This window comes from Sminthopsis crassicaudata, chromosome 6, assembly GCF_048593235.1.
Source record: "Sminthopsis crassicaudata isolate SCR6 chromosome 6, ASM4859323v1, whole genome shotgun sequence".
Classification (NCBI taxonomy): Eukaryota; Metazoa; Chordata; class Mammalia; order Dasyuromorphia; family Dasyuridae; genus Sminthopsis; species Sminthopsis crassicaudata.
Genome location: NC_133622.1, coordinates 162159780 through 162187726, shown reverse-complemented (window position 1 = coordinate 162187726; position 27947 = coordinate 162159780). Strand labels below are relative to the sequence as shown.

General features: G+C 42.4%; 1 protein-coding gene across 1 annotated transcript; it reads right to left on the bottom strand.

The window, feature by feature from the left end:
* SDAD1 (SDA1 domain containing 1) lies at window positions 1–27848 on the bottom strand. The gene is made up of 23 exons (XM_074275696.1): window positions 27706–27848; window positions 27120–27659; window positions 21730–21834; window positions 20853–20951; window positions 20052–20162; window positions 19483–19554; window positions 19300–19400; window positions 18785–18842; window positions 15511–15585; window positions 14916–15017; window positions 13494–13563; window positions 12950–13053; window positions 11980–12037; window positions 10640–10698; window positions 9574–9650; window positions 7902–7999; window positions 7476–7552; window positions 4581–4710; window positions 3013–3104; window positions 2627–2817; window positions 2440–2524; window positions 1458–1619; window positions 1–658 (listed from the first exon to the last, which is right to left on the bottom strand). Exons 2-23 carry the CDS (start codon window positions 27207–27209, stop codon window positions 608–610), a joined length of 2067 nt encoding a protein of 688 aa, XP_074131797.1. The 5' UTR covers window positions 27210–27659; window positions 27706–27848; the 3' UTR covers window positions 1–607.
* Between the last annotated feature and the right edge of the window lie 99 nt (window positions 27849–27947).

Here is a 27947-nt window from a genome sequence, read left to right as displayed (position 1 = left end):
TTATATACAATTCAGTTTATTTTTTTATGCAAGATATTTACCAATTATTTTCTTATGTATTGAAAAAATATTCAACCCTTCGACATGTATTATAGTAGTTTGAACAAATTTTTGTAGGTCGGTCATTCATTGGGTTAACACAATGCAGATTATTAAGTCAGGGCTTACATCTGCATTGTCATCTATGCCATACAGTTCTGGGCTGACTATAAAATAGATGTCCACTGGACAAATAATTTATTTCTATTCTATAAATTTTTATAGATATCAGCAATTTTCCATCTCCAAAATAAAAATACTTTTAACTAATGAAACATTTTGTGCAATCAATAAGGGCATCCTGTCCATGATGTTCATTAAGCACAGGCAGTGACCAGTCCTCAGGGTAAATGTTAGAGTAGGGACTCCTTCTGGGTAGGATTTAGGTCGGATAGATGGCTCCTGAGGTCTCTCCCAGCTTGGAGGTTCTGTGAGTCTACACCTTCCAACAAACCGAGCTCATCTCAACAAGAATCCCTTGCTATTCCAAAGGTGCTAATCTCAACAAGAATCCCTTGCTATTCCAAAGCAATGCTGCAAAGATGGCACTTGTCACCCATGGGTGTGGTTATTTCATTAGTTTTTTCTTCTTTTTCAAAAGTGCATCTCGGAGAGCCAACTGGAAGGTTAAAAAAAAAAAAAGTTAATCAGTATGTCACCTCTCTTTTTTAGATCCTGCTACGATGCAATTATATTCTTACTGAATTATCCCTAGGGAAATCTGCATAAAGAAGTTAGAAAGCAGTAAATGCGTTTGGTAAGTAACTCCTAAGATGCCACATGGAAATGGGGGCTCACTGTGCCCCCTGGAGAAGTGGCATTTACACGGGTTCTAATGCCGAGATGAGGCCGGACCCTCTCCCCGGGCAAGGCCGTCAGCCAGCCCAGGCCCCAAGACGCTGTCCTTCCCTCAACATGCCAGGCTCCGTCTTTCTCTCCTCACATGTGGGGTCACCCACACACTGACATTTCTTCCAACACCCTAAGCTCTCAGTTCCCCCTCACACCATCCCACAGCAGCTACACACCTGAGATGGTCATACCCTTGTCGCCAACCAAGCTTCCTTCTTTAGAAGCCCATGCAGTTTCTAGAACATTTCAAGTGGGTCACACAGCCGTTTACCAAAAACCACCTGTACCCCTGTGGGCAACTGTGGCCAGACAGGAACCCCTTCTCTGGGCACTGCCTTCTAACAGCCAGGGGAGGAACGACCGCCTTTCCCCCTCTCAGAATCCTCGGGGCAGAAAGGTAGATCAGAGATCACTTAATTCAACAGTGTCCCAGAAAACTAGACCCAGAACTTCACCCTTCACCAGTGAAGGACCCCTGCAAGGATTCTGCACCGTGCTGTAAAACGGCATTCGCTGGCATGCGGGGACGGACAGCGCCAGCTCCCCAGGCTCGGGCTCCAGCTCACCTGCTTGTCTCTGAAGGAGCGCTTCGTTTTGGATCGCACGTTACGGCTGTACCTCATCATCATAAAATTCTTCTGTTTTTTCTTTTCTTTATTTGTAGAACTAGCAAATGGGTTCAGTCTGGTCTTCTTCTTCATAAATTCTTTTCTGTCTGTCTTCCCAGCCTATTAATTCAAAAAGATTGATTTTTCTTTAAAAATAACAGATCCCTCAGGGCAGCTAAATGGTGCAGGGGATAGAACACCAGACCTGAGTTCAAATTTGGCCTCAAACACTTAACACTTCCTGGCTGTGTGACCCTGGGCAAGTCACTTAACCCTAATTGCCTCAGAGGGGAAAAATAAAATAAAATAACAGATCCCTCTTCTCTATTTATTTCACACTCTTTGCCATATTTAGGTTGTTTTCCCACGTAGTTAGAGATAACAAACACGAGTTGGAGGGGAAGGGGAAGCGGGAGGAACAGTGGACCAAGCTATGGACATGAAGTCAGGAAGACCCGAATGCAAACCCTGCCTCAGACATTTGCTAGCTGTATATCCCTGGTCACATGACTTCTGTCTGCCTCAGTATCTTGATTTTTAAAATGGGCATAACATAGTATACCTACATCAAAAGCGCTGTTGTGAGGAGCAGATAGCAAATATATGTAAAGTACTTTACAGTGACCTAAATCTCAGCACTTAACACAGTAACAGCAAGCACTTAAGAAATGTTTCTTCATATATCCATGATTATCTACAACAGAATACCATCGGCTGCTGTCAGCCCCGCTGAGCCACGGACCCAAGAGCCCAAAGGGGCCCCTGAGGCTGTGCAGTCCAATGTTCTCCTCACACAGAAGCATAACCGAGCACCAGGCCCTGCCAGGGGCCCAGGGCATGTGAGCCGGACTTCCCCCTGGGGCCCCCACCTTCCCCCGGTGGCCCCCCCCCGAGGGCTTTCACAAACTGCTTCCCCCTTTAAAAGCTGCAGACCCCTCACCATTGCAGTCGCCAGTCTCGTCTCTTTGTCAGACTTGGGTTTTTTATGGAGATGTTCGATGTCCCTCAGGGAAAGCAACTCCCCCCTGCAGGAAAAAATACACCCCATGAAAGAGGTGCTCGAAAATGTGGTTGCTGGGAACGCTGCTGCCCCCTTGGGGGCCCCGTCCCAGGCGGCCATGTCCTACCTCTCCTCCTCCTCCTCCTCGATGTCAAAGTTCTTCCTCTTCTGGGACTTCCCTGGGGCAGCGTCCATCTCTTTCCTCAGCTGGGCAAGGCGGATTTTCTGGAAGTCTTCTTGGGTCAGAACCCGGCTGGTGCTGACTGCAGCCGCCTTAGCTTTTTGTTCCTCCACCGGCATGCTCTTCAGCTTCTCCGCCTTGCAGACAGACAGGCAGACAGATGGACAGACACACAGAAAGCCATGTTAAATGGGCAATAACTGGAATATGCGCAGGCTCACCAACACAGATGGCAGCCTGACCATCCATGTCAGACTTCTGTCCTGCCCGACCCAGGCAAAACGGAGCTTCCCGCATAACTTGTAAGACTGGGAGGCAGAGGGAACACCTACTATTTCCTGCTGCTCTTCATCTGAGGAGTGGTGCACCTGGATCCATTCGCCCTCCTCATCCTCCTCACTGAGGCTGGCGCTTTCCCAGCCATCTGCAGGGAGAGGAGCGGGACGTTAGCACAAAGGGCTATCAAGGTTAAGGAGGAAGAGGAAGTGGTGGTGGGGGGAGGGCAGTGACTTGTGGGGTGACGGCCCTGGCAGCCCCAGGACCCACAGTTCTGCCTCCCAACTAATACAATAGTGCTGGTTATGCACAGCAGTCTGAGAAAGCACTTTACCCTCTAGGGTGGAGCCTAAGCCACCCCAGCTTGGGGAGCCCCCCAGTCCAGAAGCCTCTCTTGTCCTAGGCTGGTGTGTGGGGAACCCCCATGGGCACAATGCCTCCGCCCAGACTCTAGGGAGAGTGGACCACGGGGCTGGGCCAGGGCCCCCCAGCCAGCATGTGTCGGGGGAAGGGGCTCACTGCCCCAAGGCCAGCACAAGGCAGAGAGCGATGTGACTGTGCCGGGACTCCGAGTCTGGACCCTGGCTCTGATTCCCCTCACCTCACTTCCTCCTGAAGATGAGCAGTCAGGTGACAGGTAAAGCATCTTCCAGGTGTCATCTTTATGGAATGTTTGATGAGTAAACAAACGGATAGTTCTTGATGCAAAAGGGCCTCGGGTATAAATGCTACTGTGCGTAACAACCGCTGTGTGTATAGGGCTTTAAGGTTTACAAAGTTCTTTCCAAATGCTACCTAATTTGAGGGTAGAGGTTGCTATTATCTCTACTTTACAGGTAAGGAAATAGTGGCTGGAAAAAAGGCGAAATGACCTGTCTGGAGCTGCCCTCAAGTGTCTAAGGAGGAATTCAAACGCAGGATAAATCTGGCACTTTATCCAGGGTCCCCCATGGTCAGCATCCAGCACTCTCCTAAAGCTGAGTGGCAACTACTTAAGTGACAATTTTGTCACACTCCGAGAAAGACACTAGAGTGGTCTCCTTGGACCACATCAAGTCTTCTGTTCTGGGCTTTCTATGATCAACAAACACAGAACCTACATTTTACCTAATGGCATGTTCTTGGGAAAGAGAAATCTGTACCTAAGAAAAATCAACCACAAAAACAAGCCTGTGAAGGACTTTCTCCCCATAACCCAGACATACTTCCATTAGGATGGTGAGGGCATGGGACCGGAAGGAGGAAGAACTGGGTTCAAATCCCAGCTCAGTCCCTTATATGGGATCTTGAATCACTTGATCTGTTTCAGTTTCCTCATTAATAAAAGGAGGTGGGGGCAGCTAGGTGGCACAGTGCATAGAGCACTACCTTGAATTCAGGAGGACCCGAGTTCAAATCTGGTCTCAGACACTTAACTCTTCCTAGCTGTGTGACCCTGGGCAAGTCACTTAACCCCAACTGCTTCAGGGAAAAAAAATAAAATAAAAGGAGGTGGACTGCACTTAATAAGCTCTGAGGTGTCAACTCTAAATCTGTGAGGCTGTGATGTGTACAAGAGTCCTGAGTGCAACTCACTACGAAGACATCACGAGGGATTTCTGAACCAAACAATGAAGTCACTGACCATCATCATCCTCTTCGTCCTCTTCCTCTTTCTTAACATCAAGAACTTCAGCCCCTGGAATGTAATCTTTAGCATCTAATTCACCATATTCTTGAATTCTTGCTTCCACTGAAGCCTCTGTAGGTTTGCCCTAAAATGTATAACAATCATTAGGCAGTGACTAAGCATTTATTAATTGATAAGCTCAATGAGCTTACAATGCCCTAGGGAAGACAATACATGCACAGGAGAACAAGCATACAGCAAGTAAACACCAGATAGTTTTGGTGATGGCAGAAATCAGAAGAGGAGGGGCAGCTGAGCTGAGAGGGTGACCAGAGGTCTTTCTAATGGCCTTGGACACAGCTAACTATGTGGCTCTGGGAAAGTCACTTCACCAGTTTCCTCATTTATAAAATGAGCTAGAGAAGGAAATGGTAGAGTACTCCAGTGTCTCTGCCAAGAAAACTCCCTGGGGGACACCAAGAGTTGGATAAGAGTGAAATGACTGGACAATAACAACCTGAGCTGAGCTTTAAAGGAAATTAAGGATCTTAAAAGGCAGAAGTGGGATGGAAACGTGAAGGGGAGTACTGTATAAGACACTTGGAAAAACAGGCAGTCACAACTTGGAGGTAAAAGGAAGTCACTGATACTTCTGAGTAGCAAAAAGACACCTGTGCTTCAGGGATAGGACTTCAGTGAAAGGAGAGCTGGAAGAAAGGGACTCGATGAGAAGGTGACTTCACCAGGTCAGTGAACCCTTGCCTTGGAGGTAGCAAATGACTGGATATGGCAAATGAAAGAGAATCCCTCTAAGGCTGCAAACTTTGGTGATGGCTAGAAGAATAGTGATCTCCAAGGCAGGAAGACCTGTGAGAAAGAGGAACAGGTTTTGTCTGCTCTGGACTCGCTAAGTAGGAGGCCTCCAAGAAATCTGGATGACTGTTTATGTAGGGGAATGCCTATTTAGCTGGCTGGTGACATGGGATCAAAGCTCAGCAGACTGAGGCTGGACCAAGCTGTCATTTGTATGATAACTGGACTCAGGGGAGCTCATGAAATCACTGAGAGGATGCAGAAAGTGAAGAAGGCCCAAGACAAAGCCTTTTAGGTGCACTCAAGGTTAAAAACAAGACATGCATGGTGACCCACTATGTGAAGGGCTTTACAATTATTACTGAAAAATCTCATTTGATCCTCATAACAACTCTCAGAGATACGTGCTATTAGTATAATCCCCATTTTATAGATGAGGAAACAGAGGTAGTCTGAGGACATAGTTAATAAATAGCTGAGGTTGGATCTGAATTCAGGAAAATGTGTATCCAGGAGCTGGATCCAAATCTTAAGTCCAGTGCTCTAATCACTGGGAAAACCAGTCTCTTCCCAGCTTTAAAGAACAAACAGAAGTTTGTGTGGTTGATATGCTGGCTCTGGATAGTGGCTGTGTCAGTGGAGAGAAAGGGTGCAACATGAGAGACTCTGAGAAGAAATTACGAGATCTGGCAAATGACAAAGGAGCTGAAAGGATATGTTCTAGAGCAGGGGTTCTCAAACTATAGCCCAAGGGCCAGATGCGGCCCGCTGGGTTATGGCCAATGGGCTGAGGGGCAGAGACAGAGGATGAGGTTTTGTGTTTACTATAGTCCGGCCCTCCCACAGTCTGAGGGACAGTGAACTGGCCCCTATTTTAAAAGTTTGAGGACCACTAGTATAGAATAACAAGGACTACGACAGGACTCATAATGATATAGATTGGATGAAGGGAGAGATTGGGAGGAAATAATGAGTTTTTATTCTGGGACATGGTATGTTTGAGCAGTGGCTTTCAACGGAAGTTTCCAAAAGGCAGTTGGTGATGTAAGAGGGAAAGAGATAATGGCGGAATAAATAGATTAGAGAATCATCTATATAGATAAATGTAAAGAAAAAAGAGAAAAGGACATAGGGCCTACCAGCGACAACGACAACTACAGATAATGAACCTGAGACAGACGAAGACCAAGATAAGGAAACTAAGGAGGTTTTTTGTTTTTTTCCCTTGGTTTACAGATGAGCAAACTGAAGCAGATATGAGACAAGAGAGAGAGAGCAAGAGAGCGAGTGAGCGAGCGCACGCACGCAGTCAAGAAAATCCAGAGGAGAAAGAATAGGAGAAGGTGGCTCTGACAGTGTCCAAAGCTGCAGAGGGGCCTTCTAACACCAAGGCTGGCTCTCCAGCTGCCTCAAACTAGGTGGGCAGCCATTTGGGCTGCTACACACAAAGAGGGGCACTTTTCCCTTGCAGGTCTTCTCTCCAGATACTTCCTGGCCTATGTCCTTGCTCCATCCAAAGAGTGCACTGTGCTCTCGGCTCACCCTAGCTTTCCCCCCTCCCTACCCCAATACTCCATCACTGCTGCCCCATTTCTGGTCAACTTTGAAGTCCAGGTAGGACATCATCATCATCACAAGCATTCCTGACCCCCAAGAGAATAATGATGGTTCTTTACTGGATGATGCTTTGTATTTCTAGTATGTTTATTATTTTATACTTCTCCTCTAGACTACAAGGATCGTGTCTCAGGAAGAACAGCTGTTGAGCTGGGCTAAGGAGAATTCAAGGTGCTCATGAACTGCCTGACCCCAGTTCCCCAGCAGCACAGAGCTTCAAAGACACAAGTCAGTTTCTTCCCCAAACTCCCAAGGGCACATGTCAACTAAAAGATGAATTAGGTAACATTTAGCATAGTTTCCTTTTTTCTTAATCTTTAATTTTCTTTTTTTGGATGTATTCCCAGAGTAGGAAAGATACACTTACAAATATTTTTTTCCATGCACAGTAAAATTCAAACGCAACTTTCAACACCACTTCAGAATTCATAACCATCAGAAAAACAAAAACAGAAACTGATGCCCATGGGGATTACTCACTCTGAATTTTTTCTGCAACATTTGTGGATTTAGAGTTCGGAAGAGCTGTATCAAGGTTCTAGCAGACATCATCACATCTACAGCATCAAAGAGTCCATGCATCAGCAAATAATGATAATGACAATGATAATAGCCAGCACTTGCTAGACACTGGGCTAAGTGTCAAAAAACATCATTTCATATGTTTATCATATATTGGATTAGTCTAAGGGAGGGTGGGGGGAAGCGAGGGAGAGAAAAATTTGAGACACAAGGTTTTGCAAGGGTGAATGTTGAAAATTATGCATATATTTTGAAAATAAAAAGTTAAAAAAAAGCGCACTATTTCAAATAAGCCCAAAATATCAGCAAGGACCACCTTGTGTTCAAGAAGAAATGGGCAACTTGGCATGGTATATAGTGCACAGAAAATGATAATCAACTTACTCTTGTCTTTGTGAGATTTGTATTGAGCTAGATCTTGGAGAAGGTCTTCAGTCATAGCCAGCGGGCATCGAGCTGTTATCTCTTTTATAGCATTAATCCTAAAGAAGAAAGAAAAACATGCAGTGATTGGCTTATGCGGACAAATGGGTGGCAAGGTTTGGATGAACCACCATAGATTCTTGGGCAGGTGGGACTATTCCCACCTTCAGATCTCCTACAAGGAATTCCTAGTCACATTCAATTTAGTCTAAATGATCTGTGAAGGGTCTTCCAGCCCTGACGTGCTGTGACTGGGCTAGTGGGTGGCTGAGTGGAGGTGGAAGATCTCGATGCCTCCTGCCTCCCTAAGGCCATCCCACGTCCCCAGCAGCCTGTGGCACCCTGCCGCCTGGAATCCGGTGGGCAGCTCGGCTCTGAGAGGGCCAAACTCATCACCTCCCTCCCCCTCATACACACCTAGCCCTTCTCTAAGTCGCTCACTCCTGTGGAGGGAATCAGGATCCCTCATGTTCCGGGCTCACATTTCTTCAACTGTCTTTGATCTCCGCTCTCCCTCCCCTCCCAGCCCCTGCATCTCTCCTGCCCATCCCAGTCTCTTCCATCACGTGCACCACGGACTCTTAATTGATCTTCCTGTGTCTGGCCTCCGCTCTCCACACAGCTGCCAAAATAACCTTCCTCTAGTTTAGGTCTGACCCCGTCACTGCTGCTGTTCAGTTGTGTCTGACTCTTTATGACCCTTCTGGGGTTTTCTTGGCAAAGAGACCGGCACGTTGGCCACTCCCTTCTCCAGCTCATTTTACAGATGAGGAAACGGAGGCAGACAGGGTCACACAGCTGTAAGTGTCTGAGGCTGGATCTGACCTCAGAGAGAAGAGCCTTCCTGCCCTATGCCCGGTGCTTAGTGCACTATGGCGCCCCCTAGCTGTCACAACCATGGCACTCTTCTATTCAAAAAACTGGCATGCTGGTATTTGACCTGGCGCTCCCAATTCCGGCTCTAGTTTTACCCGCTTTACTTCCATTCATCTCCATGTGCGGCCCAAACTTGACATTTCCTCTCTAGCCTTGAGAATGCCTTAGCTATGATGGCCACCCCTTCAAATCCTTACAAGAATAGATATTTAGTCCAGAGCCGTTAACTTGGAGGCCACAAAGGCCTCCTTGTGGCCCTCAGAACCATTTACCCAGAGTCCCATCGGAAAGGAGGGAGCCAGACCAAGGGAAAATAAAAAAGCTGGCTTTAAGCACTCAAAACTCCCAAAAGGGACAAAAAAAATTTAGTGTAACCCCAGCTAAGTAGCAATTCCTCTTAAAAAGACTGGGCCAGTGAGACCGAATATTTAAAGACAATCTCGGGGAGGAGAAGAACACTCCATCGTGTCCACAGAGACCTTACCACACGGAACATTAAACCCGACTTGGTCCTCAGCCTCCCTGACCACTGGGGCCCCTCTGAATGGAGGGTGGGGGACCTCCGTTAACCACGGAAGGAGGACTAGCCGCCTCCCTCACTTTCCTTTTTTCCTCAACCCCCTGAATCAATGTACAAGCTCCGTTCCAAACAAAATCCTCGGCAGTAAGTCTGAAAACCACGGCGCTTCCACGACGGCTCACTAGCGCACCTCAGATACTTGTGTAACGTAATATTCCACGAGCACAGGCTACTTACCCGACCGTCATGACCTCCCCCGAGTTCTTGTCGGTGACAAAGTTGTTGGCCACGGTCATTAGCAAGGACCCGATGATCTGCACAGCAATGGTAAGAAAGCATCAACACACAAATCATCACGGCCAGAGGAAAACCAGCCGGACCTCCAGATTCCTAGTTAGTCTTCCCGGGACCCTTGGGGGACCACAAAGACCACTGGGGCTACTTATTGTGTGTCAGTGTGGGGGTCTATCAGGGCTCAGACAGACAAACCAGCATCACTTTCAACTACAAAGGAAAATCCAACTTCTCGGTAACCCCCAACCAACAAGAATTCGAGGGACACCTTCCCTCTGCTCCTGCAGGAGGCAGCACAAACCATCCCTTGTTTGGGGTAGATAGTTGGCTTTCAGCCAAGGTCAGACATCTAAATGACCCCTGGAAGTGGTACCACGGAACTGGATGGAAGGATGGATGGACTGATGAGGAGACTGGGTCCCAGGGCCAGTTCTAATCTAACTTTAAGTAAATCATTCTACCTCTGCAACTCAGCAAAATCTAAAACCAAAGTTGTTCTAGATAATTTAAAGGTCATTTCCTGCTCTAAGCTTTGAGGCTACTTTTCAACTGAAAAGGAATGGACTTAGAGATAGACGACTTGAGTTCAAACTCTGCCTCAGACTTCTACTGGCTATGGGTGTCTGAGCAGACCATTGACATGCTCTGTCCCTCAGTTTCCTTATGTACATAACAAGGGAGTTGTGAAGCCCTTTCCAGCTCTTCCTCTACGGTCCTATATTTTCTACTTTTTTAATCATTCAGTCAGGTCTGATTCTATGTGACCCTCTTCTGAGGTTTTCTCAGCAAAGATACTGGCATGGTCCGCCATTTCCTTCTCTGGCAAACAGGAAGAAGTGACTTACCGAGGCTCACCCGGGAGTCTGAAGCCAGATTTGAACTCATCTTCCTATTCTAGGACAGACCCCTTAGCTGCCTTCTCCATCATTACAGAGCAATAAACTAAAACTATCCTGGATACCAGTCTCTGTCAATCCAGACCAGAAAAGGTCACAAAGGTCACACTCACCTCAGGGGGGACAAGATGATGGGCTGCTTGGGCAGCAAAGAGAAGAATCTTTGTCACCTCTGAAACATCAAGACAGCGGGAAAAGGCTGTTTACATTTGCATTTTTACTGAAATACCCCGTTTTACCAAGGCCTCACCACCACAATGTTCCAGGACCAGATGTTCTTACAACCCTCATGCACACATACTTGAAAACCAGGGCGGGCCTGGGTCTGGCCCAGTTCAAAGTGGGGGGGCTGGCTCCTTAGTAGTAACCTATCCATCCTTCAAGGGCTCTCACGAAGCACATGCTACATAAAACCACCAATGTCCCCTTCCTCTCCCCCAACTTGCCCTGTGCTGGAGAAACTCTCCTCTACGAGGGACTCCAAGACAGACGCACGTGGCAAGCTTGGGGCGGTCCGAAGGACACAAAAGAGGAGAAATCTCTTTCTTGTTCTGCTTCCAGGGTTGAAAGGAACAGACTATGTGTTGCACAGGAGCTCCGTGGCTGCTCCTGCCTCCAACACACTGACTGTGCGCCCTGGGTAAAGACTGGGTGCCCCAAACTACTGTCTGAGTACACAGAAAGACATATGGGGATCTGGACCAGTGAGGGAATGTCCATACTGGGAGTTCCCTAAATCATGAGATGAAGGGTCACCCAGACCAAACAAAGGGAAAACCCATGAAAATGTAATTCATCTCCTCACCATGGCCCTATTTATACTACTGGAAATTTGGACTCTACCTTGGTTCTCCAGGCTCTGCCAGTCTTACCTTGGGGGGTGGGGGCTTTGGCCTCCAAAACTCCCTGTTTTCCCTTCCCTTCCTCATTTCTAGCTCCTCTTTATACTGAAAAGACCTTTCTCCATTAAAGGCAAGGACTGCCTCGCTTCTACTTGTATGTCCAGAGCTTAGCTCAGTGCTTGGCGTGTCACATGTACTTAATAAACACTCTTTAATCTTTATCACCACCACCTCCCTTTCTCCTTTTCCACTGTAGTTTTGTAAAAGGACTTCCTATTATAGGAACTAACTGACTCTGCAGATTACTGTCAAGATAACTGTACCTGCTGGGAAACCACACAAAAGAATAAAGCCATTTCCTCTATCCTGTCTCTGCTTTTATAACTGCTATCACCTGGAGCAAATCAATGAACTACTTTTAGGACCAAATTTGCTCACTTGAGCCATAATCAGTAAGATGATCTCTGAGGTCACACTCAGCTCTAAATCCTAGAATCCTCTGTCTTCTGTTCTAGAGAATTTCACTTCTAATCAATGCATTCAAAACAGGCTTTAAATAGTCCTTCTAATAAAGTCCCAAGACCAAGGAGATGAAGAGGACGGTGGCTTACCTCTCTGATGGGGTTGGAGGAACCGTTGTATAAAGGGATAGAAATTAAAAAGAAAGAGCTGTGGAGAAAGATTGTATTTCATGTCAATATTCTTAATGCTGAATAGGCCAGGCACATCAACAGACACACAGAAATTATAACTTTACTTGGAAATAAAAATGTTCATCCTACTCTATGTCCTTTGTCTTATGGATTAAAAAAAAAGCAAAGTACCAGTTTATACACCTTGGTGTTCTCAAATTCCAATCTTCCTAAAAGCATGCGATGCATTATTAAATGCAATAAGATCGATTCCCATCAGGCAACACTAGTCCCTGTGTCTGGCAAGGAAGGCTGTACTGAGGGCAAAGCATAGGAAAGTCTAAGGTCAGCCCACTGAACTTCTATCTCTGGCCTGGAGTTCTCCTGGGTCTCCAGAAATTACAGCTATAAAGAAATGCTTCAATATCCTCGCTTCCCAAAATAACCCAGAGGACTATGCAGGAAATTCTGATCCATAGCTTCATGCCGGTGTCCTTGGCTGCTGCTTGGTGCCTGGTGCTTGATAAAAAGGCATTTATCCCTCTCGTGGCCCCCTTCCAGAATCAATGGCATAAACTATGGGGGATGGGATTGTGAAGAGGGTTCAAATCCTCACTCTGTATGATCCAAAGTCAATTCAATTTCATGGCCTCCATTTCCTAATCTGTAGAGGAAACAGGATAAGATTCCTCCTTCTGGCTCTAAATCTGAGGTTCTGTGATCTGAAATTGGAGTGCTCCCTGTGGGAGTACTGTGGAAAATTCCCTTTTCAGTGGTCCTTCTTGAGAGATGTCTAAGGTTGCAACTGGGCTGGATCTAGGATCCCATCATTAGGAATAATCCTCCAATATCTTTTCCATCTGAAGCTCCCAAACCCATTTCACTATCTCTTATTTAAAAAAAAAAAAAAAAAGAAAAGAAAAAGAAAAGGCTACAAAATGCTTCAAACCTCATGAATTCCCACTAATCTGGAGATGAGATCCATGAGCATCATCTTGACTTCGAATCTCTCTTTAGAATTCTCCAGCTGCTTTAGAAGCTTCTCAGCAAAATCTGTAAGACAGAGAACCAGAGAGATGACTCCTGCTGGGCATTGTGGCCACTTCTCAGGCCTGAATGAGGCAAAGGGACAGAGGATCAAGACAATGGTTCACATGCATTCAAGAGTCAAATCGTAACATCAGGATGCGGGAAAATGGAGTAACATGACATGACCTGGAATCATCTATCTATGCTTGCAGTATCTGAAAAAATAAAAATGAAATCCAGAGGAAGAAAAGTCCAAACCAAGTCAAACGATTTCAGAAGTAGAGGCTTTAACATGCAAAGTAAAAACTGATTGATCTGGGCTCCATTTATAGATATCCATCCATGTCTACACAGGGAATGCATATGGCAGAGAAACTGCCTGCCATTTGAGTTTCATGAGATGGGCCTGGTAGTTTCCACCAGCCAAGCACAGTAACAGATCTTAAAGGCCTTATATCAAATACCTTGGGGATCATGAATCAAATGAATGGCTGAGAAATTAAACACCTCAGGCTTCTTCTTCTTTTTTTGTTTCTGAAAGAAAAACAAATGATATTTAGCCCCATGAATTCATCTGATATCAATGTTACTGCAGAAGTCGTGGTAGTCATGACATAGGTAAATCACTACCTGATGCGAAGTTCCAAATCACCTACTCCCTCAAACCAACCCTAAAAAGTTACAGAAAGCTTCCCTCTGCTAAGACTTTGAAAATGCAGAGCTCTTGGATAGCCTACCCCTGCTAAGACTAAGGCAAACCCGGAGGGTGACAGGCTTTACACACCAAGAAAGAACATTGTTAAGTTTAACTCCCTAACTACCCAGAGAAAAATACAGCTGGAGAGTGGGAGGGTGTCAGGAGGAGACAAGGAAACAAACAGGGCAATTACATTACTAACTTAAAAGTTTATATACATTCTTTTAACATTATATCTATCTACCTTAAAAAAAAAAAGATTGTATATAAATCCACACTCTCTTTTATATAAATATATTTTATACCTACACACATAGATATATAGTTTTAAAAAATAAAGTCCACAGTCTCTAAAAGATTCTTTTTTTCATTCTTCTTTGTACACTGAAAATATTCATGTTTGTTGATGATTTAGGTTCTCACATACAAAATAAACTGTAAACAACAAGTTTGTGGTTTTATATAAAATTTTTGATGTTATTCTCCTTTATATCTTCTTCTTGATGGTTACATTAATAATTTTTCAAAGCAAGATATATTATATATCACAGGGAGTGGTCTGAAATGTGTACAGAGAACAAAATGGAAACAACTGATGATGTGATGTCTTGTATTAGACATCCTGGAATAGCCAGACATACAGGGGATAGGGAGCTAGACTTGGAAACAGAAAGATTCATCTTCTTGAGTTCAAATCTGTCCCCAGACTATATGACACTGGGCAAGTCACTTAACCCTGTTTGCCTGCAGAGAAAGAAATGACAAACCACTCCAATACCTTTTCCAGGAAATCCTTAAATGGAGTCATAAAAAGTCAGACACAACTAAAAATTGACTAGACCAACTAACTGAAAAAGACAATGTCCTCTGCTTCTCCTAAATTAGAAACACAGGTCTTCTTGGCCCAAGAAGAATGGAAAGCTTACTTGAATGAAGTCACAGTATTTGCCGTAGTGGAATCATTTTCATTTATCAGAAAAGTTCAAATTTGTCTTATACCAATATGTTCATTTTTTTTTTCACTAAAGATTTTATATTTTTAACATCTTTTTTTTTTTAAACTACAAAAAAAAAATTTTGAATAAATGTTCTGTAACAAAGATTTTCCCCAAACTCTTGAGATGCTCCTTCTCCATCACTCCCAACATACATAAATGTCACTTTTCCCATCCCCACACGTTGGTCTTACTCTCAAGACTTTCATGGCCTTTTCCAATTTTTTTTTGTGCTTGGACGTTTTCTTTCCTGTGCCATATTTAACAAGCAAATCTCTTGCTGTGGGACCATCATCCTAAAGAAAAAAATGGCCAGTGTAAAATTAAGAACAAGAAAAATGTCTACAGAAGCAATTACTGTCTCCTCTTCTCTAACTCACCCTCCAACCAAATTTCCTTCCAAAGCTGTCAGATTATATACTATTTTTTAAACTTACTTGATGCAGCCAACGTTAACAACATTCCTTAGAATTATGGCCATAAACTAGTTTCCATCCTCCAAAATAACCAAAATAGGCTAGTTTTACTGATTAAAAAAGTTAAAGGACAACTCTGTAAAAAAAGGTTCTAATATAAAGCTGGTCTGCAGCCTCAACCACACTGATGATGGGCATTCTTTTGAAGCTGAATGTCACTTACACTAGTGGAAAGTCTAAAGCTTCAGTATCTAAGTGTAACTAAGACTGGGCTTTTTTCAGGCATTTTGAGAAATTATACTGAGACATGGACCTCCAAGGAGGAGCTATAGATTCTGCAGAATACCTCAAAAGTAGAAAGAAATCAACAGACCTCAGATTCTGAGTCGCTGTCTTGCTTCTCATCTTCATCTTTACCAAGGAAGAATTTTAAGCCAGCAACTAGTATCTGAAGAGCAAAGAAAAAGGGAAGCACATCTGAGAAAGTAAACAGCAGACAAAGAGTCACCAGTGTCAAAAATGGGGAAAGTCAAGGAAGTAACAGCTATAGGAATAGAGCAATAGCAGTTCAGCAAGATGCCAATTAACTTTTAAAAAACTTAGTGGTATCTTTAGTGTCTACATCATTTTCATTTCCACATGTACTACCAGCTTGAGATCTCTTATAACAGAATGAAAAACAGACGAAATAATACAGCAAAACTAACTAAGCCATCAAGCACGTCAGAAGTACATAAGCAACCATCTACATCTGCACCATTTCCACCTCTACAAAGAAGGGATGGAATTTCATTTTCCCACTTCTTATCTCAGGCCAAATTAAGTTTACTTCCTAAAGATAAGGAAAAATACTTAAAAGACAAAAATGATTGAAATGTCAAAACCACAAATTAGGCCTCTATGTATGACTAATCCTTGTTTACTTAATAACTAACGCACTACTTGACTTTCTTTCAGGACACATAGTACTCATGTGAATATAGATCACGCTTTTCCCAACAAATCTGGCTTTCACCTAAACTCTGAAGGACACACATTCTCCTCCTATTTCCTGATAATATATTTAAAAAATCAAATTTAGGAAAAAATGCTCTTAGCACACATCTCATTATAGTCAGTGGAGAAGAAAAAAGAAAAGTGAAGTCTTAAAGAAAAAAAGTTAAAAAGAAACTAAAAATAAAGTTGTTCTCATTTGGAAGCTTACCCCCATTTTCATAAAAAAGCCCTGGTACATATATTCTCCTTCTAAAAGAGAACTCTTTTGGATATTTAGGGCAGCTACATGGCACATGGACCTGGCTTAAGAAAAGCCTCAGACACGAGCTGGGTAATCCTGAGCAAGTCACTAACTTCTGCTTATCTCACTTTCCTCTTCTATAAAATGAAGATACATCTACTTTCCAGGGTAGCTGAGTTTAAAATGAGATAAAATATTTGTAAAGTATTCTGTAAGCCTTAAAGAGCTACATAAAACTTATTATTATCATGGTTTCAATTACAAAGGTAATACAACAAACATGTTGTCAAGAGAAAGTGTACTAGTTACTGGTATTTTTTTGGTCTAAAGGGTCACACAACTAGTAAGTATCTAAGGCCAGATTTGAACTCACATACTCCTGACATCAGGGCTGGTGCTCTATCTACTGCGCCATGTAGCTGCCCCAAGCACTAGGGGTCCATACTGTGCTTGGGTTCATATGCCACCCTTCATTCTCAAAAGGACATCCCTTGACTTCAGGGGAGGGGATGCCATGACATGCAAGTGAACTGATTTAAGTGAGGGAGTGCTGGGCCAGGTCACCTGTCTCACCTTCTTCTCTAGAGCTATCAGGGTCCAATGGCTAGATACAGATCAGGAGGACTGGAGATGGCCCTGGATGCAGGGGGACACCTCGGCCTTTTAAAGATAAGGTCTTTGACAGGTCTCAGTTTGACTGAGGCTGCACCCGTTCAGTGATTAAAGCCAGGAACAACTGAGACAAACAATCTCTTCTTTCATTGCCCCCCAAAACCAAAATAAAAAATCTGGAAGGGGAAGACATTCAGGGTTTCTGGCCAAAGCAAAATGATTGCTATTTACATTCAATCTTGAGTTGATTAGGATCCAATGACTAAATGGGGCTTGGCCTGGGCCCTACTGTTCACCAATTAGAATCAGAGTGATTTTGGTTTAAGGTCTGATCCTTAAGAAAGAAATAACCCCAAGATATGTTATCACTTTAACTGCTAGCAGAGGAAATATAGAACCAAATTAAAGAGATTGTCTTTTAATATAAATTTATTTTTTTCTAATGATTCCACCAAATAATTTTATTTGGTTTCTTTCAATCATGTTTCAAGTTGGAGAGCTGCTTAAAGTATAAATGTGGCTTCATAAAAAAGTAAGCTTCTTAATAAGTGGTTAAATGACTTAGACGTGTTCAAAGGAAGAAGTCCAAGCCAAGAACAGTCATATGAAAAAAATGCTACATAACACTAATCAGAGAAAAAGAAATTTAAGCAAATTAAGGTATGCTCCTCCTCATATGCCTGATGACAAAGAATGAAAACGTCAAATGTTGAAGTTTCCTATCTTTGTGGGAAAACTGTTAGTGGGGTTCTGAGCTGATATAGCCATTCTAGAAAAAAAAAAAATCTGGAAATATGTTCAACAAGTTTTTGAACTGTGCATACCCTATGGCCCAACAATATCATTACTAGGCCTATATCCAAAAGAAATGCAAAAAAGAGGAGAAAGACCTATGTATTTCAAAATATAGCACTTTTTTTTTTTGGGGTGGCAAAGAACTGGAAACCAAGAAGAATGCTCATTAATTGGAGAATGATAAAAGAAATATGGTATATGAATGTAATGGAATATATTTTAAATGCTAATAAAATTGACAAGACAGTCAGCTTCAGAGCAATTAAAGATTTGTATGAACTGATGCAATGTAAAGTAAATTAAGAATAGAGAGCTTAATTGAAATCAGCAATAGGGTGTCCACATACCGCCCGTCACCCTCCTCAACAAAGTAACTTATCATACCTAATAAGAGTATGTCAAATAGAGGAGAAAAGTCATAACATAGTAAGTGTACTGGAAGGCGCACTTGGAATATCAAAACGTAGCTTAACTAAAGCATTAGATAACAATAACATCATTAGAAAGACAAACACTGGGCATCTAGGTGGCACAATGGATAGAGCACCAGCCCTGAATTCAGGAGGACCCGAGTTCAAATCTGGTCTCAGACACTTAACACTTCCTAGCTGTGTGACCCTGGGCAAGTCACTTAACTCCAATTGCCTCAGGAAAAAAGAAAAAGAAAGACAAACAATTTTGAAAGACCTAAGCACTTTGATCAAAACAACCAGATATGATTCCAAAGGACTCATCATAAAGTACTTCGTCACTCAGGGTGCAGACTAAGATGTATATGGCCAATGTAGGGATTTGTCTTGCTTCTCTATGATTATTTGTTATAAGAGCTTTTTTCTCAAGTGGGAAGGAAGATAGAAAAGTTAGTTGAAGAAATAAGTTTATTAGGTGAAAGCTCCTCTCTTTCTATGAAAGCATCCCATATGTTAGAAACTCTCTCTGGAGAGAAAGGAGGTGACACAAAAACCCATCAGAATTTCCTGCAGAGTTTCACATAGAGTCTCACCTTGGTGACTTTAGAAAAGCATGCAGTTGTGATCACATTGACAGTTTTGGTATCATTCCTGAAAGAAAATATTTTATGTCAAAAACCACAAGGAAATTTTTCACTGAACTCTTTCTTTCCTCTGCACAGAGCGGTGTGCCACAAACTGATCAAAGAAAACAAGATTTTGTTTATGTGTGTATGTGTGTGTGTGTGTGTGTAAAAAGAAATTTAAATGCAAATATTTAGAGGTCAATGCTTAAAGAAAAAAGCACAGCAGTGAGGGAATGTCCAGAACCAGGGACCAGTTCCCAGGGCACTCTTAGAGAGTTCCTTGTCTAAGGTTTATTATTCTATGACAGTTTTTGGTCATAAATTGTGATGTTCATCGAGATTTTATTTAGTTTCCACTTAATGGTTCAATCAAAGCAGTGGGAAAGAGCCTGAATTCATGAAAGAAGTGAACCTCTCCACACGTTTCATGGGAGTACTTTGGGGCACTGGGGGGCTTGCTTTGTAAGACATTTTCTCCTCACCAGATGTTCCTCCTGTACAGCTCAATCATCACATCCAGAGAGATCTTGGCAGCTGTAGCATTGCTGTCTCTTAACATAGTGTACATGAAGTTCTGCAGCACCTTGAATGGAAAGAGAATCCCAAAGCGTCAAGACAGACCAGCAGCCCCGGGCTTCGGAGAAAGCCAAAAGCAGGATACTCACAACGTTCACTTTGTTGTTCTTGTGTTTGGCATTGATGTTCTTGATATCAGTCACAATATGAGTATACAAAGTCTAAGGAAAGAAAAAAATCCCATTTATAGGCCTTAACAAAATATGATTTTTTTCAATACATTCAATCATAAGCATGTTGAATGACTCAAGAATATCATCTTTTCCCCCCTGACATTAATTATTATTTTTTGGTTGTTTTGTGCCTGACTTTATGACTCCACTTGGGCTTTTCTTGGGAAAGATATAGGGTTGGCTTGTCATTTTTCTTTTCTAGCTCATTTTACAGATGAGGAAACTGAGGCAAACAGAATTAAGGGACCTGCCCAGGGTCACACAACTAATAATCTGAAGCCAGATTTGTACTCAGGAAGATGAGGCTTCTGACTCCAGGCCTGGCACTCAAAAGTCCACTGCACCATTAGTGGCCCATATTAATTATATGAAAGGGGAAAATAACACTCATTTAAAGAATATAAACCAAACTCAAAATTTCACAAACGTCAGTTATTATTAGTTGACAATTTGTTCCAAGGGACAATCAATCATCCTGCTCCCACCTTTCTCAGAAGCTTATCATGGCAACGCAGAAGTTCAAAGAAGAGTTCTAATAAACTGGTTGGATTGATGAGATTCCTGTTTCTCAGTAGCATCAAAGCTTTGCAAAATGTCTAAGGAAAGAGAGAAAAAACAAACTTTATTCTGACACTTGCATTCAAATTCAGTCCAAGACCCCATGACATTGCCAGGCCCAGGGTAGGTGCCTAGGGAAAAGACCAAAGAGCAAGTCTCCAGCAGGGACTGGACAAGCAGCCAGATGACACTGCTCTGCAGGCAACAGGCGGGTGGTCCCTGAGAATTTTTGAGTAAACAGTCCTAGGACGACATAGCTTCTTAAAGCTGAGCTTTAGGATAGATATTCTAACAAGGTTTTCACTATGGAACAAACAGAGGCAAGAAAATCCACTGGAAGGTTATTGCAATAGTCTTAGTGAAAGGCATGAGGGCCTGAAGAATGGAGACAAGTACAAGTGTGCCAGCAGGAACAAAGCCCATGGCACTTGACAAGAGACTGATAAGGTGAAAGAATCTGTATCAGATGGACATGATCTAAACTAGCTGCTGAAAGAGAAAGGAATAGAGTTCTGATAAAATGGCAGGCATTCTGAAAGTACAAAACCATTTTTTCTGAGATTTAAAAGGAGCTGCTTATTCTGCTACAAACTCCTACAAAGCCTCCTCCTACCCTCAGTTTTAAAATCAACAGGGACATTACCCATTTTAGGGAGTTCGGATTACGTTAAAAATCTCAAGAAGAAACAGACTATTAACTTTATTAATTCAAGCCCTGATGATCTCACCATTCGAAGACCTGCATCCAAGACTGTGTGGTTGTAAGAAAGAAGTTCCTTCAGCTGCTGTGGGAAGTCAACCAGGTGTTCTGGATAACAGTGACCCACCTGTAACAAAGCAAAGACTCCTCTGAATCTTAGATGAGTGTGATGGAAGTTCTTAAAGCTGTTTTGCAAAAACATCAACAGAAGTCAATCCCCTTGCTCTCTATTTTTTCCCCCCTCCCCAAATGACTTACAGTTACCTTTTGTGCCCAAACTTACTCCTTTTCCTACAACTTCCTTCTGCATCTTTCAGCACTTCATCATGTAATACTTCCAAGTCGATAAATTCAACATTTGGCAGATGAAGTACTCATAATCTTTCTACAATTCAGCAAATGACTTTAACTGCTCAAGCCAAAAATTTTATTATCACCCAACAGTCAATCTTGTGCCAGGTAATAAAGACTACTGTCTGACCTGGTACATCAGATTGACCAGGATTTTTATTGGATAAGCCATCTCTACAAGATTATCTTATGAGGCCAGAGAACTAGATTTTTATACCACTACCAAAATTAAGAAGGGAAGCATTAGAATGTCCAAGAATTCTAAAATCAGGGCATCTCAAGATTGCTTGAAGCAAATGAGGGGTCACTGTGTTGCTATGGCAAGGGCAAGTATTCACGAGTCAAACAACCATAATCCCTTCCTTCTTCCCTCTCTCCTCCCTTCCCTTCCTTCATTCCTGTTATCAAGCAACAACTGAAATTATTAAGTATATCATATTTAAGTGCAAATCCAGCTCCTGGCACAATTCTGAAGCCATGAATAGGAAAAAAAAATTTGGTGAGTTAGATATTACTAAGAAACACAAGTGTGTCTTCAAGGGGCATCATCTTACCTGAGCCAAGAACATCACCAATTCAGCCAGTTCTTTGCTGGGTTTATTTGGTTGTAATTTGAAAATTTCCACATTGGACTTGTAGTGATTATACTGCTGCATAAACTGTAGAAAGATAATATATAGATTCATGAAATGACTCCACATTCTCTCCTGAGTCTTTAAAGTTTTTACATATGTAATCTTCACGAAGTTTATAATAGCCAATATGATAGAACATTTTCTTAGTATTCTTAGCAATTTGTAAACTTTCTTGAAGGCAAAAATAATCCATTAATTACTTTTCTTTGGGTTCAGGCATTCAACCAGTTAAGAATTTATATAATATAATATAATTTATATAATATAAATATGTATTATAATATAATTTATATAATCCAAAATATAAGCAAATATTAAAGCACTTTACAAATACTAAATATGTTATTCTTTTTAACTTTTTTTTTTTTTTAATCTTATGGACTTTTTTTTTTTTTTAACAGTCTAGTGAAACCTAGGACTTTTATGAGAATAATGGTCTTAAATTAATAAAATGAAATACATATGATTGCAAAGGAAACCAATCAGGTTGATATACAATTATCAAAATGTTTCAAAACAAAATACAAATCTTCATAGGCACACAGCTTAAAATCATCTGAAGGTACACTCTCATCCAGGCCACACATCTCTATCTTATCCCTCAGACTATTCAGGAAAGTTTATCAAACACCTTGCTGGAATAGGTATTAGTGATATAATGCCTGATTCCCCTAGTCACAAAAGGACAGGGGATATTCTGATATGCCCTCTAGAGAAGACACACTCATTTGCAGTAATTGTTGCTGCCTTTTTAAGCATTTACATCCAAAAGCACAATTCAGTTTGCTCCTCCAAGCAGACTTCATTATCTACTTCAAGGGCCCCACCACTCATCCAGTCTGAAACCTTCGTGTTATTTTGGACTTTTCCCCTCCTCTTCTTCAACACCAAGACTCTTCGCCACTCTCCTGACTGACAGTGCTCCAATACGGACATCTCTGTTGGTCCGGACCAGCTTCTAAGACCCTTCTTGGAAAATTAATTCATTCTTCAAACTGATGCCTAGGGACTCTTTCCTGCAGTTCTGCTTATGCTTCTCCTCAAACCCCTCCATGGCCCTCTACTATCTACAAAGCAAAGCTCAAATGCCACACTTGCCAAATGAGATTACTCGCCATCACTGTACTTGTGCCATCCCTTCTCCTGTCCCAAGTAGTTTTCCATGTTACTTCCAGAACCTAGGTTAGTCACCACTTTCAAAATCCACCTCAAGTGCCACTTTCTGATGGAGCTTTCCTAGACCCAATCCCACCTCTCCCTCTCCCTTCCTTCCTTCTCTCTCTATTTGCCTCTGTCTCTCTCTCGCACTCCCCCTTCCATTCTTGATAACCCATATCACTATGCACTTCCTCTCTAACACACTCATTAGATGTTATTTGCCATTATATATAATATAGGCATATAATATTTAAAATATAAAATGCATATATGTACCACAATTTCAGAAAAAGAAAAAAATTACAAGTGACCCAAAAGGTAATGGAAAGAAATAGTGAGAATAAGTAATTTGCAGTATATTACTAATACTGGCTTACCCACAAAAAGTGACCTGAAAGACTTAACCGAGGGCACATAATGAGTGAAAATTGTATGAGTGAAAGATATAGGCCAGTACCTGAGGATTCCATTGAAAATCACAAAATATTCAATAAACCACAAAGTCTCCAGGATACTAGATTTACCTGCACTAGAAGGTTTCAATAAAGACAGGGACAAGAATAAGGAGTCTCCCCCAAACACACTAGAGAACAGCTGAAAAATATCATGTCCCTCCACAAATTCCTTTATCAGGATAGGTACAACGCCATTTCTAAAATCCATAGCTCCGTACACCGCAAGCACTTAAAAAATGTTTAATATTTAAATATATTTCTGAACAAAACTGTTGCAGCCAAAGAGCAAGTTATGAGGAGGAGGAAAGAGAAAAGATGGGATATCTTTAAAAATGTACAAACTATAAAACAATAAGGTGAGTTGGGTTGGAGTAAGTCAGTGTTTGAGTATATATAAAAAAGTATGAGTATATATAAAAAAGAGGGGAAGGTCTGGAAAGAAAAAGAAAATATTTTTAAAAAACACTTTTCTCATGTCCTTTCACATGTCCGTATCCAACTTGATCATTTTATGAGTAATTGACAATGATTTTAGGGCCATAATGAATCAATGCTTAAAAAACCCCCAAACACTGCATTTGTTCCAATTCTTCTCCAAAATTTCTTCAATGTTTCTAGAAAGTTTCTTTCACCAGCTGCTCTCAATGGCAGCTTTGATTCATATTACAAAGGTGTTTTCCTGAAATCATGCTTTAATCAACACCCTAAAAACATAATCACCATACTGCAATTGTATAGAATTGTAACATGGGGTGGTTGTTTTTTTTTTTTCCTGTTTGTTTTAAAACCTAGTTTATCTCCCAAGGCTGGAAAAGTAAAGGGCTATTCATTGGCCCTAAACTCCCAAAGAACCGAGATCTTAAATGTGAATTACCAAGATGCTATTAGCATTTTAGTTTTCAACAAACTTATACGAAGTATTTTATATGATTCTCACAATTATCAAGTGAAACAGCAGGGCAGGTATTACTAACCCTAGTTTCCAAATTTAAAAAGTGAGGCATAAAGACCCAAAAAGTGACAAAAAATCAGGTCACCTTGACTTTTAGTGCAAACCAATCTAACACACCACAAGGCTTATCTTCATTATAAGTGGACTTGATGACTCCATGGAGAAAGAACTAGACCTGGAGTCTACCACAAATTCTACCACAGATATCACCTATATACGTGGCCAAATTATGTCTAACTCTTTGTGTTCCCATATAGGGGATTAAAAAAAAAACAAAACACTGTTATTTATTAATATAATTAAAATTATATATTTGTATAAATACATTTTTATTATTAGTAATTAATATTATTTATTGTCCATACAGGACAAGTTTGCCATTTTTCTTCTCCAGTTCATTTTATAGATAAGGAAATTAAGACAAACAGGATTAAGAGATTTGCCCAGAATCACACAACTAGCAAGTGTCTGTGAGGTCAGATCTGACTTCAGGAAGACTCATGTTCCCGATTCCAGATCCAGCACTCTATTCATTGCATCATCTAGCTGCCCAACCTAATATTTGCAGTTAAATTAATTACATCTGCCTTAATTCTCTCAACTGTAAATTGGATAATAACAGCACCCATCTCCCAGACTCATGAGAATCAAAATAATATTTATAAAGCACTACATATATACTAGCCATTATTATTATTATCACTAATTCCTCCATTCACTCAAAACAAGAATGATGTCAACTCAGTTCAGAGCCCAGATTCTCAGAAGTGTAACACCATAGAGGAACCCAACCCTCATATGAACAAAAATCACAGGTAGGTATCACAAAAACAACAAATGGTCACTAGTCTTTTTTAAAATCACCAGTGAGAGAGGGTCTGTCATTTCCCAATCAGCTTCTTCTATTTTGGAACAATCCTAACTCTGAGGATGTTTCTTCTCCCCCACTCCAATTTTCACATTTACCATGCTGCGCAAGAAAAATCAAAAGGGGAAAAAAATGAAAAAGAAAAAAACAAATAAGCAAACGACACAAAAAAGGTGAAAGTACTACACTGCGATCCCCATTCAGTCCCCATGGTCTCTCTCTGGATGCAGATGGCTCTCTCCATCACAAAACTTTGGAACTGGCCTGATTCATCTCATTGTTGGAGAGGGCCACGTCCATCAGAACTGATCATCATATAGTCTTGTTGTTGCTGTGTACAATGATCTCCTGGTTCTGCTCATCTCACTCAGCATCAGTTCATATAAGTCTCTCCAGGCCTTTCTGAAATCATCTTACTGATCATTTCTTACAGAACAATATTCCATAATATTCATATACCACAATTTATTCAGCCAATCTCCAATTGATGGGCATCCACTCAGTTTCCAATTTTGGCCACTACAAAAAGGGTTGCCACAAATATTCTTGCACATGTGGGTCTTTTTCCCTCTTTAAGGGGATCTTTTAAAATTTAAGTAGTAACACTGCTGGGTCAAAGGGTATGCACAGTTTGATAACTTTTGGGAGAGAGTTCCAAATTGCTCTCCAGAATGGCTGGATTCTTTCACAACTCCACCAACAATGTATCAGTGTCCCAGCTTTCCCACGTCTCCTCCAACATTCATCATTATTTGTTCCTGTCATCTTAGCCAATCTAAGATATGTAGGGGTGTCTCAGAGTTGTCTTAATTTGCATTTCTCTGATCAGTAGTGATTTAGATCATTTTTTCATGACTAGAAATTTAATTGAGGATGTATCTTAATTATGTTCAGCAAACTTTTATTATCAGAAACATCTTATTTGCTATTTTGTTGTTTCTCCTTTGTTCTCAGAGGACCAGGACATCAGGGAGGTGATGTCATGATAGGAGAGTCAGTTGGATTTAAGTGAGGGGGGGGCTGTGCAAAGTCACCAGCCCTACCTTCTCCAGGAGTATGAAGGTCAATAGAAATGGAAGTAAATAGTCACCATGGGACAGAGCTGTGACATATTAGAACAAACGCTGCTTTGGAAGTCATAGCATCAGTATGGTCTCTCACAGCTACCACTTATCAGCTCCGTGAACTCCGTAAACTCATCTAACCTCTCTGGGCCTTAGGTTGTGGGGGGAAGTGCTTGTTTTTAGGGTTTTCTGGTTTTAAATAAAAAAAAAAAACAAACACCACATCATTATGTGTTTGGGACGTGTAAGAGTTTTTATATAGTTTTGTTTTGTGGTCAGTTGCATGTTTCTGCAGACCCCAGACTGACTGAGAACATTGGATTTTGACCACACTGAGCTGGCTTCCCCATTTTAATTCCCCAAGTTATCTGTCAGCTGAGTGTCCAACGTTTATGCTGTTAATATTCCATGGCTCTCTTGCGGTTTTCAAATTCTGTGTTTTTCAAGAACGCGTATTACTCTAAGGAAAACTAGAGAGGCTTTGAAAGAGCGCCCTTCAAGGAGTTACTATTATTAGTACGAGGAGATTGAGCTTCAAAGGGGATTCAAACCCACAGTGAGACAGGATCAAAACGCAAAGTGAGAGTGGGGGAGGGGGGAATGCCAACAAAATAGATTAATTAATCCTGAGAAAATAAGCAAACGTCTATTCTAGAGAAGGGCTGTTATTGCTTCTTTTTCAAGTAGCTGAGGCTATCTGAAACCAGAACATTAAGAAAAGTTTTAAAAATGCTTTTCACGGGCAAAACCAGGGGTCCTCCCTTCCCCCGCCCCCGTCCCCGAGGCCCAAGGCACCCGGCCTCCCCACCCACCTCCTCTATATAGGCAGTGGGGTCCCGCTTGATCAGGTTCTGCAACTGAGGCAGATTGCTGGGCAGCTTGTTGTTGTTTCTTCCAGACATGGCGACGGCCGGTAAATTCGTTCCAATCGCTCTCAGACCCAAAAGAGCTCTTCACGAAGTGGGACCCAAAGCTTCACTTCCGGCAACTGGTGGTAGTCAGCTCAGACCCGGAAAAAGCACATGGATGCACTGTGGGTGGCGCCATCTTTCTTTTCGTCATTCGCGATCTACGGTAAGTCCCGAAGGCCAAATTTCCCTTTCCTCTGGAGCTCGTTATATTCTTAGGCACCGCAGTTTCTCGCGGTAGGGGAGAAAAGGGGAGGAGCTAGGTGGAGGGGTAGGGGAGAGGAGTTAGGCGGAGGGGTAAGAGGGGAGGAGCTAGGCGGCGGGGTAGGAGGGGAGGAGCTAGGCGGAGGAGTAGGAGGGGAAGAGCTAGGCGGAGGGGCAGCGGGGAGGAGCTAGGCGGAAGGGCAGCGGGGAGGAGCAGCGGGGAGGAGCAGCGGGGAGGAGCTAGGCGGAGGGGTAGGAGGGGAGGAGCTAGGCGGAGGGGCGGAGCTAGGCGGAGGGGCAGCGGGGAGGAGCTAGGCGGAGGGGTAGGAGGGGAGGAGCTAGGCGGAGGGGCGGAGCTAGGCGGAGGAGTAGGAGGGGAGGAGCTAGGCGGAGGGGCGGAGCTAGGCGGAGCGCAGCGGGGAGGAGCTAGGCGGAGGGGTAGGAGGGGAGGAGCTAGGCGGAGGGGTAGGAGGGGCAGAAGCAATTAATGAATTATCCCGAGAGAAGAGAAGAGATCTAATGGAGCAC

Excerpts from the sequence above, each read along its gene's own strand:
- SDAD1 (XM_074275696.1), bottom strand. The coding sequence starts at position 27,209 with ATGTCTGGAAGAAACAACAACAAGCTGCCCAGCAATCTGCCTCAGTTG. Across the intron at positions 21,835-27,119 it reads CCACTGCCTATATAGAGGAG|TTTATGCAGCAGTATAATCA; the intron begins GTGGGTGGGGAG and ends ATCTTTCTACAG. Across the intron at positions 20,952-21,729 it reads TGGTGATGTTCTTGGCTCAG|GTGGGTCACTGTTATCCAGA; the intron begins GTAAGATGATGC and ends GCTTTGTTACAG.